Here is a 20,298-nt window from a genome sequence, read left to right on the forward strand (position 1 = left end):
CACAAAGTTTCTAGCTCGACGGTCCGGAATGGTCGACGGTTCGCTCCCAAAACGAATGCTCAACATCAGTATGAATAATCGCCGGACCGACTTACACATGCCGTTCCCGAATTACGCGGGAAAACATTGGGAAGAAGCGTTCGTTGTCTAGCGGGCGGAAATTTCATCACAGAGCGACATACTCGTGTCTAACTTTGTTTCACAGGTTACTTGGAACCATTCTCATGACTGACGAATGAAAGTACCACATTCATGTGAAATATATTTACTAGTAGTTCTGCGAACAGTAGACCTCGCTCATGAATACAACTCTCAATCTAATGAGAAGGGCCATTGAGTACAGTATATTATTGTGAAGATTTAGCCATGTCATCCATTATTTTCTCAATTGAAAGTGCTAGAGACACTATTTGCAGGGACACAGGACTCATCAAGGAGGTACCTTTATATCGTCTCCATTTTCACAATATAAACAAACATATATTACAACTTTTCTTTATTCTTTATTATTCTTTATTTATTCTTTTTACAATGGAGCACAGATCGGGAGAGAAAAACTAAGAATACCTTGTACTATTTCTCTCCCAAATTTAGGTAGCATTAAAAGTCCAAAATGAGGTTATGTCTTCTAGATTTCCATAAAATTTTCAGTCCAAAAATATTCATACAAACCATTCTTTTGAATTTAGATTTTCCAAATACCAAAATAATTAATAATAATTCTAATAATTAATTATAAGAAATTGGTCAACTGACGGAAAAATGGAATATGCAGTTAGTCCAGTCACTATATACATTGGTGCATGCAATTCATATTGAAGTTCTGATTTTCCAATATATCATTTGTCCAGAACCAATTTCTCCACGTAAAATTTCCTTGCGCTATATACAGAATGGCCCAAAAACCTCGTATTTTCGGCTCATTTTCCAGTTTTCAGCTAATTCTGCCAAATCTCGTAGTCGGACAAAAAATTCGCTCTCGCTTCTTTTTTAGATTATAAAATTTTGAATGAAATGAAATCATTCGGAGCTCTCTATCTCCGATGAGTACTGAGTTATGATTTTTCAAAACTGAGTGAAATTTGAAGAAAAAAAAAATTTTGATGAATTTTAGTTTTTGATCAACAATATCTTCCGATTGTTACCATTTAGATGTATAATCCAAAATCCCTCTGGGCATATTTTTGTGCTCTACAATCTGAGATCAGGTAGAGCGCTCTATCTCATATAGATTTCCAGGTACACCTGACAACAATGATCATTGTATTGTGAAAAGCACCTTATTTCCAGCTTAAACCATCATCACCAACTACATTGTCCTCACATTGATATTTCGCACAATGACATGAGTTCATGAGATTATGTTCTATGAGAGTCACCCGTTAGATGCACTTCATTTCAGTATTTGCTAGTGGAGAGGCGCGCTTAAGGACACCTCAAGGATCGAATTTCAAACACTTATAACTTTTCACACAATGGTCAGATTTCATCGTACTACACTTTATTCTTTTCGGCTCGTCAAGGCGGTCCAAAATAATGTATCATAAGTCAAATTCGGTCGAGAAATGGGAAATTTATTGTTGAGTGTACTTAAACCCATATTCCAACACACAAAAAATGGCCAATTTCTATATTTATTCAAAGCTGCATGTCTTGTGATAAAATTTCCAAATCTAGTGAGGATGTGAAAATTGTCCCCCTCTACCCATTCCAATAAAATAATACTCTTGATTCCAATACAATTCAATACAATAATGTATGTATTACAATAATTTTGGATTTATCAAATTAATTAATTTTAAAATACAAATCCAAACCAAAATCTTCCTTCACAATCACAAAAAATATTAAAATATTTCACTTAAATCCACAAATTATAATCATGTTAAAATTCTAAACATGATAAAATTATTATTAAAATTGAACATTTTATATTATTCCATGAATCGTTCACAGCGGATGAAAGAAAAAAATCTATTGTACATTTCAAGACCTAGTTATGATTTTTATAGTAAGGGGTTACCGAGATACATAGCTTTGAATATAGAAATTGGCCATTTTTTGTATATTGGAATAGGGGCTTAAGTACACTCAACAATATATTTTCCATTTTACAACCGAATTTGAATTATGATGCATGATTTTGAACCGCCTTGACGAGCCGAGAAGAACAAAGTGTAGTACGATGAAATCTGAGCATTGTGTGAATAGTTATAATTGTTTGAAATTCGATCCTTGAGGTGTCCTTAAGCGCGCCTCTCCACTAGCAAATACTGAAATGAAGTGCATCTAACGGGTGACTCTCATAGAACATAATCTCATGAACTCATGTCATTGTGCGAGATATCAATGTGAGGACAATGTAGTTGGTGATGATGGTTGAAGCTGGAAATTAGGTGCTTTTCACAATACAATGAGCATTGTTGTCAGGTGTACCTGGAAATCTTTATGAGATAGAGCGCTCTACCTGATCTCAGATTGTAGAGCACAAAAATATGCCCAGAGGGATTTTGGATTATACATCTAAATGGTAACAATCGGAAGATATTGTTGATCAAAAACTAAAATACATCAAAATTGATTTTTCCTTCAAATTTCACTCATTTTTGAAAAATCAAAACTCAGTACTCATTGGAGATAGAGAGTTCCGAATGATCTCATTTCATTCAGAATTTTATAATCTAGAAAAGAGGCTGGAGCAAATTTTGTCCGATTACGAGATTTGGCAGAAATAGCTGAAAACTGGAAAATGAGCCGAAAATACGAGGTTTTTGGGCCACTCTATATATAGCACAAGGAAATTCTGCATGAAGAAATTGGTTCTGGGCATCTCTCATGTACCCAAATAATATATTAGAGAATCAGAACTACAATATAAATTGCAATTTTTTATGTCTATATTGACTGGACTAAGTAGGCAATTTAGATGATGAATCGTCTCACAGACGATGGTGAGATGGAAAATGATTCTAAATAAGATGGGTTTATTGGTGACAATGACAGGAGGTTGCTAATGATGTTTTTCATGGAAAGTGAATTCAATGTTATGGTTTGTTATGCCTATGCAGCATGTTAATGCTCACAAATCGGTTTCCGATCTCATACCAAAAGGAAAACAAAAGACTTGACCCTGTAGAGCGACACAAAAATGCATACAATAATTATTGTACCTGATAAACTGAAAATTCAGTTAGAAATAACTTGAATAATAACTGATAGTTATGAATAAAAGAGGTTGGAGATTGAAGAAATGTTTATGATGTTAAATATTGTCTACAACTAAAATAGTTGTTGATTTATTAGTTGATTCCTTTTCATGGCGAATTTTGTGGAATATTGAGCGGGCTTAAGAGTCGCCCTCGACTTTATCCATTGGCAATTAATATTTCTCGTTGACAGTTATCAAATTAGCAGTGATCATGTTATTTTTGCTTTATTTGCTTGATGCAATTGAAAATAGAATTCCAAATCAAGTCTATTTGGGATTGGTTGACTCCATGGATCTCTTGCTTATTCTGGAATTTCTGGCATAGCCTATCGCTTAAGCTGGTTTACACCAAAGGCGCAAATACATAGATTCACTACATCTGAAAATAAATCTTTCTCTAAACGCAGAGTAGTTATTGGCAAAATGTTGATAGCTTAATCCTTATGGATTCTATTGGATTGAACGGAACTTGACTAACACATATGTTCATCAAATGTACACATTTTGCTAATAACTTTGGTGTAAACGCAGCTTTACTCTTCGTTTCACTTATTCAAAAGTGTAAAAGCAGCCAATCCACTGATTCTTTCTCCCATGGAAGTCCATTTATGTATAAGAGTCCATTCATAATAATTAGTCTAACATTTAATGTGGCTGATTTCTCATGTCCTAAACTTTACTACCAGAAATATTGAAGTAGGAATTTTTAAGTGGACATTTTAATGTTAATTTGAATAATTCTGAACATAGTTTATTCAACCACTTTGATTATTGATAATAATTATTGACATTTGATACCATTATATGATTCCTTTCTTTAATCTTAGCTTGAAACCAAAAGCTTAGGGATGAAAATTTGAATGTAAATTAACATGTAACTTAATTTAATTTCTATCTAAATTGAGAACTTTAGTATTTACTTGTGATTCATTGATATAAATATTAATAGGTCTGTCTTGTGTCATGTGATGACATCTATATCGGGGACCGAGCTTAGCTCTGTATATTACAGATTATATTACTAATTATAATATAATTCATAGTTCATACAGAAATGTTCTATCTAATCACAGTAAATTGAGATTAATTTCCAGAGGAATGCAAAAATTTCCCTCACAAAGGCACGGTTGCACAAAAGCCTGTTGGATTTTAATCCTGATTAATTTCACGTGAACCAAATCAGAGAAGACCATTTCAAAAAGATGAATCTACTGGAATTTATCAGGATTGTAAATAGTCCGGCTTTTATGCAACTGGCACTAAGTACCTGATTGAATGATAACAAAAGTTCAACAGCTGAGTCATAATTTTGACACAGTCCCACACACATGAACTCGCTCACTCACTTCCATCATCAACAGACGACGAAATAATTATTATCAGCTGTTTTTCCAAGGATGAATAATAATTATCCTTTCAATGTCCTTCAGCGAATTTTCCCAGGGATGAGACCTAGTGCAATCGAATTTGTATATCATAATCCTACTTTGCTCTAAATTTCATGAGAATCATTAGAGCCGTTTTCGAGATCCGGTGAAATACAAACATATAAACATCTAAATATCTAAACATCCAAACATCTGAACATATAAACAGAAATTGCTCGTTTAATAATATAGGATGAAAGGGAATAGGACCAGCTGATGGAATATTATGTTTTTTTCAATATAGTTTTTAGCTGATTTTGAAACATGAAAATATCAGGTCCAGTAGCTCAAAAGCCTGTTCAATTTCAATCATGATTAAATTTCATCAGAACTAATCAGAGCAGGGTTTTTTTATAGAAGGCTTCTCCGATTGGTTCTCGTGGTATTTAGTCCGGGTTAGGAATTAACAGACAGCACAACTGGCTCTCTCAATGACATGGCTGTGTAGAAACATAGAGCAACAGAGGAACCATTACAACAGAACCTGAAGAAATTAGTCGCATTTCTATCACCTCACAATAAACATCAATTCAACTACCATATGTTTGGAGAGATCGATTTTAAATTTATTTTGCTATCATCCGGTCACTTTCTGTACCTATTCTTCCAGATGTTCCATGAATACTGCAATGTTTTAGAATAAGATCGCTAAATTTGGTAACTCAACTACAGCTATTATAAGCAATAATCTTTTTCACTTGCTCACACTTTCTTTCTCATGTTTTCAACAGAGTATGGAAACTTCTTTTGATCAGCTGCTACTTGAGGGACCAATGATCCTTTCTGAAAGAGCTTCAGCAATTTATCCCAGAGTTGAGACCTGTTCCAAAATATTTCTTTCATCGCAAACGTACTCTATTCCTAATTTGATAAAAAAATGTTAGAGGCGTTTTCGAGATCCGTCAGACATACATACTACATATCCGCAAACACACATGTTTAAACAGAAATTGTTCGCTTAGTACAATTGACTTCAATGATTCTGATTTAATCTAATGAGAGGTTATTTCACATAATAATAACAACGGGTATAAAAAGTGAAAATGTCAAACATAATTGGAATCGAAACTAATAACAGCTGGCATAAAAAGCAAAAATGGCAATCATAATATTTTGAAATCGAAACAGTAGCTATCATCCTATCTCCATCTGATCTAATGTGAACAAATTATAGTAAGATTCACATCAATGTGTCAGCATTATTTGAATGGGGAGCATTGATGCTATTAATGAGGTATACTGACAGTTTCAAGTGAATATCAACGAACTATTATGCATATTCTCCATTATTTTTATTGAAAGCTATCTCCTATTTTCTTTGGTAACACAACCAATATTTGGGAATAATTGATTCATGGGAAAAGCGCCTTACTTCTATGGGAGATATTTTTACATCAGGAAAAGCAACAACAGCTATTTGGCCTTTTTAATGAATAACCCCTTTCTTTCATCAAGTTAAATTCTGGCCGAATATCCTCATTCTTTGCACACAGATTCCACAACGGTCAGATATACAAACAAAATTAGTCTTGATAGAATAGGATCAATTGATAGAACTCCCATCATGGAAGTTTGTTTTATGAAACATAAAAATTATTTGTTGTTGGTTATCCATCTTGTTTCCACTATTATTAATAGATAAAAATTATCTATACTCCCAGGAATAGAAATGAAAATATTTATTCTAATATTTATAAATCTGATTACCCTTTGTAATAAATTTAATTTGGATAAGCAAGCAAAATCGCTAATTGAAAGGATTTTATAGGTCTCGAGCAAACAACTGCTCTATTATCGCCTGGTGCGATAGCAACAAGTGAAAGATTAGATAATAACGGGTATCATGGCTACTTTTAGAACAGCCAAATAGAAAAGAATTTTTATTTGCTATTTATTATATTATATAAAATATTGGAATTTTGAGGTTAGGCTATAATACCTACTGGTCGGCAACCTAATAGATCAAGCCCTGTAATTTGAAATCTAGCCAGACACATTGGCAAATTTTTGTTATAAACAAATAGTATTCAACTAGAGGATTTGGTAACCACATGGCAACTTGTTGTAAATGGAAAAGCAACTTGAAAAATTCATAAAAATTTATTATCTGTAATGAGCATGTACAAAACACATAAAATAAATAAAAAATATTGAGGAAGTATGATATTCAGAAGGCGCATGGATACATTTATGAATTTTATTTATTATTTATTATTTATTTATTTGAAAATTTACATATTTGAGGGCACCAGGAACTGAATCCCATTATTGCCCTCATAACACACATTGAGCATACAATTTGAAAATACAATACATTAAAATGAAAATAGAATAACTTAACTAATATACTATTGAGTTTTAGAAAAAACAAAATACAAAAAAAATTAATAGAAAATCTTGCAAATATGAAACTTATAGTATAGCAGATAAAAGAAGAAGAACTAAGTATGTAACTAATACTGAAGAATTCAAGAAGAAAAGAAAAAAGAAACAAAGAAAAGAGAATTATGGAAACTTTGCAAATATGAAACTTATAAATAAAAACACTAATATATTATGTAATACATAGGAAAGAAAAAAAAGACAAAACTCAACAAACATAAATCTTTAATTATTATAATTATATAATAATTATTATAGATATAGTTAACGACTGCAAGAGATAGGACTGTGAACAGAATAGTGGTGAAACTATGATAGCGCATGAAGTGTCTCGAACACAATAGTAGGTACTACATGAACTTTTTGAAAGTGATTTGAAAAAATCTTAAAACAACAGAACTGAATTCTTATCATTCTTTATTTAGAGAGGCTTTTGTTTGAGCCGAATAAAAAAATGAATGTCTGTTTGTATGTTTGTTTGTTCCCTGTAGACTTGAAAACTACTTGACATAACGGCATGAAACTTTGGGAATATGTTGTGTGAATATTGGGGATGGTTCCTGGACAGAAATTTTAATAGGGGGGCTAATAATAATTATTTATTAATCCATTTTACAGACATATGTTTTCGAAATTTTCGGCCGAGCGGCTACTGAAGAACGAAAAAATATCATGATTCAAGATCATATTGTGATAATATGATTTAGCATCTAAAGTTACCAGCTGTAATAAACATATCACCCTGTGATAAATTATTGTGTACTGGTATTAAGACGGTAGTTTGGAGTTGAAGTGTAGTTGATTGGTACCAGCTGTTGATAATGGCTCCTTAGAAGACCTATACAAATAATTATCACTCCCCTGCTATCATTGAGAAACTGGAAAATGTTGAAAAAAATAATTCACCATATAAAAGAGAGTATATATATATTGTATAGTATATATGTATAGTATTCATATTGCATTCATTAATTACTGAAGAATGAAAGAATAATTTACAATTTTTTGAATTTAGCTTAGCTTATATTCATCCTAAAATGGAAAGAATATGGAATTCTGTGTGATTCATCTTACATCGCATATTTCCTGGACCATAAATCGACAATCTACAGCTATGAAAACATTGAATATTTTTCTTTGAAACACTGATATAACCTTTTTTTTAATTGAAAACTTTACTGATAGATATTACTACCAGTTGATTGAGGAGAATAATATGTTTTCGGAATAATGAATGCTGCATGACTAAGCACATAGGAAGTCCGTATTGAGATGTAAATGAACATGTTGATTGTCAGATAAATTTCATGATTCACCAAATAAAGACAAGTGTAACATGAGATACATTGGCGGTACGAAGTTCGCTGGGTAAGCTAGTTGTAAATTAAGCTTCATTATCAATAGACAGTCGCCTTTAACAAAATGAGTAAACTCTTCAGAAGCCATGATCTTACTCTTGAAACAAAGGTGAGACTTCTGAGATGTTACATCTTTTCTGTTTTCTTGTATGGAGCAGAATCTTGGACACTCGATAAAAACATATCCAAGAGAATAGAAGCCTTTGAAATGCGACTTTATCGAAGAATGCTAAGGATATCATGGACTGAATATGTCACTAATGAAGAGGTACTTAGAAGAATGAATAAAGAAAGGGAAATTATGAACACTATCAAGATCCGGAAACTGCAATATCTGGGCCACATCATGAGGAACGACTCCAGGTACTTTTTACTACAGACAATCATCCAAGGAAAAATCGATGGAAGAAGAGGTCCTGGAAGGAGAAGAATATCTTGGCTGCATGACCTTAGAAAGTGGACGGGAAAAACATCAGCTGAACTCTTCGGCATGGCTGTGGACAAAATTAGGCTTGCCATGCTGGTTGCCAACATCCGAAACGGATAGGAACTACAAGAAGAAGAATTAATAGACAACGCTGAAAAAGACAGGCTCAATCACCAGGAATACTATAAGTCTATGAGGGACCAGTGAGCCATTAATTTTGAGTAGTTCAATTACTTCCATTATGGACGCTGGATACTTTATGGACAATCAATACGTATGAAATTTATTAGCTACCGTACAGAATAAAAACTTTTTGATTGCAGTGACCCCGACTACTGTATTATGAATAACCATTCGGATCAAATATAAGGAATTACTCGCATCTCTCATCAACTCGTAATTTTTATTCACAAAATATTAACAAAAAATATATATATTAAGTTATATTTAATAAACTCACGGCTAGTACTCAAGTTTGTCTTTTTCTGGCCGTGCTACAAATAAATGAAGGTATATGTTTAATATTTTGTTTCTGTAATCTTGTTGTCTATTAAGGAAGTTTTCAATGTGATTTTTGATGGCAATGAAATTTAAATTTGAAAAAAGAATTTCCAACAAACTCCTAACCAAAGAAAACCTTTGTGCTCTGTTCTAATCGGAGTGTATGAGACTCCATATACAGCTGATAGAAGGCGCAAACCGAACTGGCCAAGCATACAACGATGGAACAAACACGTGGTAAGCTCGCGCTCTCAATCAACGCAAAATCAATTCGATCAGCTAATTGATGAAATTGTTTTAAGCTTTCCAATGATTACATATTATGTTAGAATATCATGTGTCAATTATCTCAGTTCCATATGGAGTTCACCTTACCATAAGCTTACTTAATAGGATCATTTTTTATCCTTTGAAATCCTTAGAGGCAAAATATCTCATAATCCGTTCTTAGTGCGCATCTAGCATATTTGAAGAATATTTGTGCAAAGTTTTAAGTCTGTAGGCCAATTAGTTTGAGCTGTAGTGTGATTCCACATCAACATTTTCAAAAAGTGCCCTCTCCTGAACCCCCCTGTGCTCCTGATTGGAATTTTCTGATCTGATTTTTTTCGTACCTGAACGAAAAAGTTCCTCATGACTTTGCTGTGCAATGAACGGTTGAAAAGTGAAAATTTTGAGGGGCCCAGCTCCCTCAGGGAGGGTGCAGATTTCTGAAAATCCTTAACACCTTTATTTGAAGACATATTAACTGCATGCGTTTTCATATTGCCGATACAGCATTGATAAAACTGTAGACGTTTATTTAGCAGTCTCAAAAAACTGTTCTAGCTGAAAAATTAATAATACATGCCACATGTGGGCTTATACATTGCATCAGGAAAACGAAGTTCAAAACAAACTATGGTTTTCCTAAACATATGTTTTTGAGATAATTTCTTTGATGCAGCTGTTTCACATTCACCATTATAAATTATACAGAGTTTGTGAAAATAAAAATATTTATTGATTACCAAAACATTACTATTATTATATTAATGATAATAATTAATTATTGAAACAATACTTTTATTATATTAATAATAATAATATTATTAAACATATTCATCAATTATCAGAACAATATTATTGAGGTTGAGTGGAATCAGGTAGAAAGCAAAAATAGAACAGATGTTCTTTTTTGAATTTCTATCATATTATTTTTTTATTTCCAATGATTACAACCTAATTATGTTAGAATATCACATATCAATAAATGAATTATTTCATTTCCATATGGCACTCACCTTACCATGTTCATAACCATACTTAATAGGATCCTTTTTCATCCTTTGAAACCCTTAGAGGCAAAATATCTCAAAATCCGTTCTTAGTGCGCGTCTAGCATGTTTGAAGAATATTTGTGCAAAGTTTCAAGTCTGTAGGACAATTAGTTTGAGGTGTAGTGTGATTTTACATCAGATTTTTGAAAAATGCCCTCTCCTGGACCCCCCTGTGCTCCTGATCGAAATTTTTCTGCATAGATCTAATTTTTTTTCGTAGCTGAACTAAAAAGTTCCTCATGACTTTGCTGTGCAATGAGCGGTTAAAAAGTACAAAATTTTGGGGGGACCCCAGCTCCCTCAGGGGGGCAAATTTCTGAAAATCCTTTCTTAGTGGATGTTTTCAGGCTACCATAAACAATCGTGCAGAATTTCAAGTTTTTAGGCTCAGTAGTTTGGGCTGTGGTGTGATTTCAGTCTGTCGGGGCTTAGCCTTTTATAAGTATAGAGATTAGAATAAGATAAAACAATAATTTAGTATCGTCTGCAAAAAAATCTTGCATACCAAATTTCATCCAAATCGGACAATAACTGCGACTGTAACTGCGGTACAAACAAACAAACAAACAAACAGACAAAAGCCGATTGAGTCGAAACTAAGATCTCAGCTAGATTTAGCACAAACACAATATCATTTTGCTGTGGAGTGTTACATAGAGCAACATATTTTATATTTTCATTCGAAAATCTTTCAGTAGTTTAACTTTCAACAGTCTAATTTTAGTTTCAGCGAACAGTTTTAATTTTTCCGTACAGAGAACGAGGCTATTGCTAGCAAGAAGTTTCAAGGAAGGCATATTCCCAATCAAATCAATATAATGATAAAATGTGACTCGAAGTTTGAGTTTTAGAATAATTATATGATTCTTACCCTATTTGATAGGATACGATGTTTCATTTTAGGAAAGTTTCATCATCTTATTTTCAATGTTGTGTTGTGGTACAATAGTTGGAGATGATTATCAGTTTCATAATGTTATATTAGTAAAAATCAATATGAATTCAGTGAGAGAAATGAAATTAATAGTGGTGATAATGATATCAATGTTGTTGTTCAAAGATTGCTCAAGGAATTGCTTCCGTAGGAATCGAAATTTTGATTAAATTATCAAGAACTTATTAATAGAGAGTTGATATCTCAAAAATTTTGAACTTTCTATCTTCAAGTGATATTCTCCTCCTTTCCAGCCCAAGTATTTTCAATAACCAGCCAATATTATATCAGTATAAATCAATCAATGGGATGAGTCTCCAATTGGAATATCATTGTAGATTAAATTTTGTGACCATCAAATAATATATTACACCACAAATTATCGATGACCACGATTATTTTTATCCAACGCCCAAACATCTTCGATCAAAAGAACCTACCCAACTCGCCATATTATGCATACATTGTTTCCGAACACATTCGATGCGCTCAACGACGTGGCAAGACGAATAAGTCAATTTTTATGAGCATGCCTGTTTTCTTCAGAAGTCTTTTCTGGTGTAGGATCGCGAGTCAAAATCGCCCATTTCTTGTTGGAGATGTTAGTAAGTTGGATGGTGCGCGCGCGGAGGGCCTTTATGAGATGAACAACTGTTGATCGCTCAATACCAGAGGTCTGCTCTCTTGTCTGCTACTTCTCTTAGCTCCATCATCTTCCTTCAACTATATCTTCCCTCTCCTCTCCATGTCGTTCATCTTCACTGCTACAGCTCATAAAATTTCCCGCCTGCATCTTGCTGTTGTTTTCTTCGATAAACATTCAGCGCCAGATGTTTACAGCTGCTGCTTTCTCAAATTCCATCATTCGAATGGCGGCTTGTAATGCGTGAGATCTCGCATCGTTGCAACACGTGCAAAACTGGAACCATGACGTATGGAATCGATCAGACCGACGAATAACAACAACAATGTTCAATTCAACATATATAATATATAAGCATTATGCCTACAAGAGATCGCCTGAATAGAAGTTGTGTTGGAAATTGTTTGGATCGTCCTAGGAAAACTTAGAATTTCGACTCTGAGATATAGCCCAGTCAACGAAATATTATAGAGGGAAAAGTTTGGAACACAATTTTCAACTCCACAGCTCTTTTAAGGATAGTAAGAGGATTAACATATCAAAAGTCCTCACCCCTACCCCCTGTACTTAAGGGGTGGGGTGGCTTGAAAGTACCATTTTTCAATTTTTCGCATATATCTCGGAAACGATGCATCTTATGAACATTTCTACTCTGTGCAAAATTGAAGCTTACAAATTACAACAAGTTTTGTTATTTACATTTTTACCATATCTCTCACAGTTTCTGAGATATCCGCTTTGGAAGGTGAGAAATTTTTTGAAAAAACACTTCTGCCTCCAATTTTTTAATCTTTTTGGCCTCACAATTTTTGAACGATTGATGAAAAAAATCCGTGCTGATTATAAGCTGATAGAGCTTCAAATAATCTTCAATTTGATGTATATTTTCACTATTTTACGCATTCCCCTACGACTGTTGCAGCAGTTTTAGTGTTGAGAGTAAAATTTTCTGTTCAGCAACAATAGATCAGTTGACAATGAAATTTGGAGGGAATGATTGGAACACAATTTTTGACTCCTCTGCTTTGTTGAGACTAGTTTGGAGGTGAGCATATCAATAATCCCAACCCCTACATCATGTGCTAAAGGGATGACGGTGGTTTGAAAGTTGCATTTTCCACTTATTACTTAGCCTACATTCTTATATCTTGGAAACAATGTGTTCAGAACAAAACTTGTAGGAAATTTATTGAGCTTCATTTTCACGTAGTTGATTTTCACATCAGTTTTTAGTATTCAGTTGTAGTTAAGTGAAGTTTGTTTACAAATGTCACGGGCGTTATAATATTTGCGAGTTTTGTAATTGATCAATTATCATTCTCTAATTGATTATTTAAGATGTAATATAGATTCAAATTAGTTTTTTTAGTATTCGAGGTGTTGAAGTGTTTAGTAAGTGTTGAATGAATTCAAATTGTGAATAGTGAAGTTTTAAGAATTCAAAATGTATAGTGAGTGTTAAGTATTTGAAGTCTATTCAGTGTTCAAAGTGTTTTAATCAACAATAATTTTATAATATTCAACCATAGATTACTTTTTGTTTATTATCCGTATTATACATTTAGCTTCATACAACAACATGCTACAATGAGTTTGAACAGTTATTGAACGTGCCTAGAAATTGTGTTGTCCCTGGGTGTAAATCGAACTATTTTAGAAAACCCTCTTAGTGACAATATTTACTTTTCTCAAAGATGAAGACCTGAGGAAAAAGTGGACAAGGTGTATCCGTAGGAAATTTTATGAAGTCACTAACAATTCGGATGTGTGTATCAATCATTTTAGAGCATCAGACATTATAAAAGGAGACAAGTTTTTGTGTGATGATGGTTCTTATGTGACTGCTCCAAGAAAAAAGTAAAACTATGTGATTGTGCCTTCCCTACAATTTTTCCAAATCAGCCTTCTCAAAACACAATTAAATCATGTGTAAAGTTATTGAGAAATATATTTCTAAACAATTACTGCAACATAAAGAATAATAATCAATGCCCAAGCAAGCAAAGTCGCGAAAATTGAGAACATAGAATTCTTAGGCTAGAATAAAATACAGTAGCCACAATTGTAAGCTATGTGCATGTGAATTCACATGCAAGAGAATGCACTTGAATGCTATGTGCATGAGAATAAAATAAAGTCTAGTTACCCCATCAAATAATTACTTCTTTAATAAGAACCTTGTTTGAATTCTTAGAGATAATTTTGAGCAGTAATGAGTTATTAGAGAGAGCTGAAACCTAGCTGATGGCAGTAAGTTAGTCTACCAACTACGGCGGCCATCTTGTTTGTATGCTCAGGTCCAGTATTTAGGAGGTCCTGCCTTATCTCTGTTTGAAAGAAGAAGAAGAAGACATCTCTAAGCTCCGCCTTCTTTTTCCTGATTGGTCAAAATTGTAATCCAATACTCTGCAGATGGTGGCAGCAGGAACTGGGTCACGAGTAAATTCTGTCTAATGGTTATAAACAGAATATTTTGATAATTTTTAATGAGCAATCATTTTCAAAATAATGTTGGTGTCAATTTCAGAAGATAATAATGATAATCAGCCATTTATATTGATCTAGTATCCTTGGGCTATATCGAATAGGAGAGAATAATGACTCAAATGAGTATTCCAAAAGCAGCTTCACAATAAACTTCCTGATTTTGTTTAGAAGTTGAACGATTTCAGAGAATATTGTCCTATAAATTGTACCTACAATTTGATTATAGGTAATTATAATCAAATCCATGATTTTACTTCATGGTTTTCGCAAAACATTTGTTTAGTGTAATAATTCATCGTTACACCTTTCTGATCAACCCAGATAGATATAACATTTTCAGTTTAATGTATATTATTTAGACTGTTAATTTTTTCGATTATTATAAGAAGTGTTTATATTTCAATAACCTCATTAATTTAGATTATGTTATTATCAAAGTTAGGGAGAAAAATAGTTTTGGGTTAATCCTGTTAATTTCCTCCCAATCATGAATCTGATTTTGTGATGGTGAACGTTTAAGAATACTATTAATAATATTGAATGAGACATAGTGATGAGGAACTAGTTTTGCCTTTAAGCGGTTTCAATTTTTCAGTTATAACAAATCTTATTAGTGAAAATATTGCTGAGTGGGAATATTCTAGCATTGAATAATATTCAATGACGGGGAATGTGAATCATCTGTAGCAGCAGACTTATTGCCGGCAGAGTTTTATTGAATGGAAAGAAATCGAGCTGAAACGACGTGGGTTGGAAAAGAGAAGAAGAAGAAGAAGAAGAAGAAGAAGAAGAAGAAGAGACGATGCATGAAAGAAGAGGATGAGATTGGAAAAAGAGTAAAGGATGAGTGGGTAAAGGTAGTTTGTAAATAAAAAGAGTTGCGGGGAGCAGCAAATACGCTCATGCAAACGTGCAAGAGAAGTCTATGTAAGTTGAAAATTTATGTGCCGTCTGGAAAGGAGCTGAGGAATGTTACAAGTGAAGAATCAATCTCTCAAGTATATATGCCAGAACCAGAAGTATTACTTACAGATTCCATATTCACTGCTTGCTCCCGCCTACTAAGCGATGAGTGATTCTTTTCAATTTTTAAACTCTTCAATTGAACCAAATCCTACGCAGAATTTGTTCGAAAGAATCAATTTGAATTTGCTCATACCAGTTTCTGGTCTCAGTTTATGAAACAAAAGGAAAGAGTTTTTTTGTCATTCATGCACTACAAATGAATCACACAATATTCCTTGCACTATTATAATTCAAAAGTAACCTAAACTTATTTCGCAGAGAATGATTACTACTCGTTTATTGTATTGTGCCTAGTATTGTGCATTGCTAATACACATAACTAGTAGTTCTGTGAACAGTAGACCTCGCGCTCAGTGAGTTACATTGACCTGTTGTTATGTTTTCTCAAAAATTAATAAATAATTTATCAATTAAAAATGTATAGAAAAAATCCTCAATAAACATACAGCTTTCTGTCCTATATCGTACCGTGACGTGTCGTCCTGGAATGTGAGTGAGAGCGCTGTTATCAGATCAGGCTGCAATACTGTCTACAACGTTTGGAAAGATACAATATTTTCAAGATGTTCGATGTTTTTGAACGGATAGTATTATAGTCAACTGTCTACTAACGTTAATGGAAAATATATATTTTCAAGATGTTCGATGTTTTTGAACGGGTAGTATTATTTATAGTCCACTAGACAGCTGATCTATGATGAATAATTCTATAGTCTGATTTTTACGGTAATATTGGCGTATGAAGAAGGCTCCTTTTTCCTTTTATATTATCCTTGAAATGCAAAATTTCCAAAACCTTGTATATACGTCGACGCGCAATTTAAAAAGGAACATACCTGTCAAATTTCATGAAAATCTATTACCGCGTTTCGCCGTAAATGCGCAACATAAAAACATATCAGAGGATATACAATGTAGAGGATATCATTTCGTTATTATATCTAATTAAATAAATGTATGTATATTGGTTTAAGTGCAGTAGCATATACTTATATTTATTTTTTTTTAAAGCTTTTTTGTATTTTGTTTTTGGCAAATATAAACATTCAAACATTTGAACATTCAGGCCGTTTACAGAGCTCAACCGACCGTCAGTGCGTATGTACCATCCTGACCGTACGCATCGATGAATCAGTTTCACACATTCAGAGCTCGACCGACCGTCAGTGCGTATGCACCATCCTGACCATACATCAGTTTTTCTGACTCACAAAATGGACGCCTTTGCAGATTGTTTAATTGCAGCTTATAATCTTCGTAAACGAAAGATTAAAAGACGTAGATATCAAGTTCACCCGATGGGCGCCCAAAGAACATTTCAAAGGGAGTTTAGTACCATCATATACATCATTGCTTGGGGTGAAGATACATTTTTCAACTACCTCAGAATCCCCATCAGAAATTTTGATGAGTTATTTCGAGCTTATATCACCATTGGGAATACTTGCAGTTACTTTAAGCTACGGATCAAATAAATGTAGATAATATTAATAATATATGATTTTTTCAATAAAAATTTAGAAATGATTGAAGAAATGTATAGAAAAACTCTGAATTCAATTAATATGACACTATTTATTGAATTCATTCATTATGCTATTCAATTCAATATCAGCTGATTGTCGGGCAGAGGTGTCAGCACATTGGTTATGTTGCGATCGGGCTACTGATCAGTACAGCTCTGAAAGATTCTATTTGTTTCAATAGCGCGTCAGTCGACCGATGGAACGGATGCGAACGAGCTTGACCGATGGTATTCGTACGCTGTATAAAACGCATGGTCCTGACCGTGCACGTGCGTGCCGTCAGTCCTGTTCTGTACGGATACATGGAATCTCTATGGAAAAGACAAGTGCGACTGACGGTCGGTCGAGCTCTATAACCGGCCTAAGAGAAATGCCAAACCGTCGACTTGAATCTTAGACCTCACTTCGCTCGGTCAATTATTAACCACAATGAGAGACGATTGTACCCAAATTTCTCGGTTAATTTCTAGTAAAGTTGGAATGTTGTGCTCATAATTGAAATTTATTAGTGGAGAGGCCCTCGAACATGCACCTTCTCTACGAAAGTATCGTGAAGATGTCACTTAGCTAATGTGATAATGAAGCAATTATACGAATTGTTCATGATTTGTATACGAGTTGTTTGAAAACCTGATTACCTTACCATTTGGAGCACTCCGTTTCCCCAATCTTCAATATTTTGATGAATTTTACATAATGTATGCTCTGGGGTTTCGAATTTCCTGTTTTAATGAATAGATCTTCTTTTTCTGTTCTTCTTCTACTTCTCTTTTTTCTTCTTATTTTTCTTCTGCACAGATATTTTTCATGAGAGCTGCTTTGAAGAGTTCAGAAGTGATTACTCAAAACTATACTCTTAGTCAGGATATGTTATCAGTCAGGATATCCGCCTACTGCCGAGAACTTTACAGAGTGACAATTACAGCAACTTCTACCCAGCTTGGTTCCTGATTGATGTGTTTTCGACCTTGAATTTCTGTATTTCAGCAGTAAACATAATCCAAGTGATTTCATTGAACTGTTGAAGAACAAGGTTGTTTGACATTTTTGTTCAACCATGTTATTTCCAGGATTTTTTACACATTAAAACGCTTCCAGTGTTTCTGTTTTTGATCTCATTTGATGGATAAGAGGTGTTGATTATCTGAGTTCGGGGGAGAGAAAAATCATAGTCCTCCTTTGCCATGTCCTGTCTTTTAAATGTTACAATAACTATGCAGTGATCGAGACATCGAGTGTAATTCTTGAATATGAATTAGCTTTCTAGCTCAGACACCTCTCACCTCTCCTGCCTATCAGATGACTTTGTATAAAGTATTTAAGCAACTTGTATTCAGCTTCTTTTCTCATGATTCTTCCTAGATACTCCATTTTCTAACAGAGAACATCATCTCAGTATCGACAAGAGTATTACACTAAAGTTGAAGTTATTGTGATTTCATTGATTATTGCACAGCAGATAAAGTGATTAGGATGAGTGTTGGGTTGGCTGACCTTGGACGAGCCCGAACTACTGGACGGCGAATTGCTGGGCTCGGAGGCGAGCAGCCGCTGCAGCTGACTGGTGGGGGCGGCTGGCTTGGAGGCGGAGGTGGTGGTGGTGGAGGTCGCCGTGCTGGAGGCGGCAGTGGTGGTGGGAGGCGGCGCGTACTGGATGCAGGACGACCCCGGCACCGGGGAGGCGGGAGAGGTGGTGGAGGCGGCGGTCGAGTGGTGATTCTCGGTGTGGCGTCGCAGCGAGCGGGCGTCGCAGTACGACTTGCCGCAACCTTCCGCTTTGCACTCGTACGGCTTCTTGTTGCGGTGCGTTAGCATGTGCCCATTTCTGAAAGCATCATTCAATATCATTTTTATCTCCGCATTCCAGTCATCATTCATTCATTCAAATTATTCATAATATTGCATAAAAACTGCTATAAACGATCATTAAGAGATCAACTATAGGTGTCATGAAGAAAACATGAAGACATCTATAGATGTTATTATTATTAAACGAAAATCCAAATTGAATGCTGTTATTCACCCCGAAGACTTCTGCTTCTGCAAATGTTGACAACAGAGTAAACAGCTAGATGGAAATTCGATGAGCGCTACTATTCAAATATTATTTGTCAGCCCGGGAATCGAAACCAGTACCTCCTAATTGCCGGTCAGGAATGCTTACCCTTACATCAACCTGACAATCTCTGGATAGCAGCGCTTATTTTATACGAAGCCATAGGTCCAGCCAGTCTACAGATGGAAATTACTGAGATAATGCAATTATTCAATGCTGATGAATTTATTATTATTATATTGAAGCTGCAAAAGACAAAAAATTACGAAAAATTCTCAGCCAATACGGCTGATTGTCTCGGAAAACACGAAAATCCAAATTAAATGCTGTTATTCACCCCAGCTGTTAAGTCACAAGACTTCTGCTACTGAAAATATTGACAACAGGGTAAACAGCTAGATTTCAATTTTCAATTTCAATTCAATTTATTTGCCATATATACAAGATTTTTACAATTACAAATTCACATAATAATTGGGTACATCATACAGAAATTCAGAATATACTCTATTCTAGAAATAATAAAAATAAATTACATATAACATAACTGAAATCCCAGTTGTACTCATTTTACCGGCAGTAATTTCTTATTTTTTCTTCTTGATTGAAACACAAAAAAAGATGGATTGCTGTTGTCAATATTTGCAGTAGCAGAAATCTTCGGGGTGAATTACAGCATTATTTCTATTCACCATAATTATGAATCACCCTGTATAGACAAAATTCAAAGTTTTTCATTCTATGCTAGAGAGAAACATGCCTATTGAAATGATTCGAATGAACTGCATCCACTTGTGAGTATCGTTACTTAATAATTGCAGGGGAAACGTGTAGCTAGGGTTCAGAGAAAGCAGTGAAATGTAAGGTAGAAAAAGCAGTGTGAAACGGAGTGAGTAAAAAAGGGGAGGAACGAAAATTAAGAGGGAAGCAGATTATTAAACTAGAAAATTTAATTATAAGATTTTTGTCTCTTCATTAAGTGGGCGCGGAGAATAGCTCATCAT

General features: G+C 34.2%; 1 protein-coding gene across 1 annotated transcript in view; it reads right to left on the reverse strand.

Moving 5' to 3' along the window:
• The window catches only part of LOC111058110 (mucin-5AC), a 216,095-nt gene that overhangs the window by 163,045 nt on the left and 32,752 nt on the right, over window positions 1-20,298 (reverse strand). The window contains exon 2 of the mRNA XM_039426994.1: window positions 18,733-19,063. Coding sequence (XP_039282928.1) covers window positions 18,733-19,063 — 331 coding nt within the window. The remainder of the gene's footprint in view (window positions 1-18,732; window positions 19,064-20,298) is intronic.

Source organism: Nilaparvata lugens, chromosome 4, assembly GCF_014356525.2.
Source record: "Nilaparvata lugens isolate BPH chromosome 4, ASM1435652v1, whole genome shotgun sequence".
In the NCBI taxonomy this organism is placed as follows: Eukaryota; Metazoa; Arthropoda; class Insecta; order Hemiptera; family Delphacidae; genus Nilaparvata; species Nilaparvata lugens.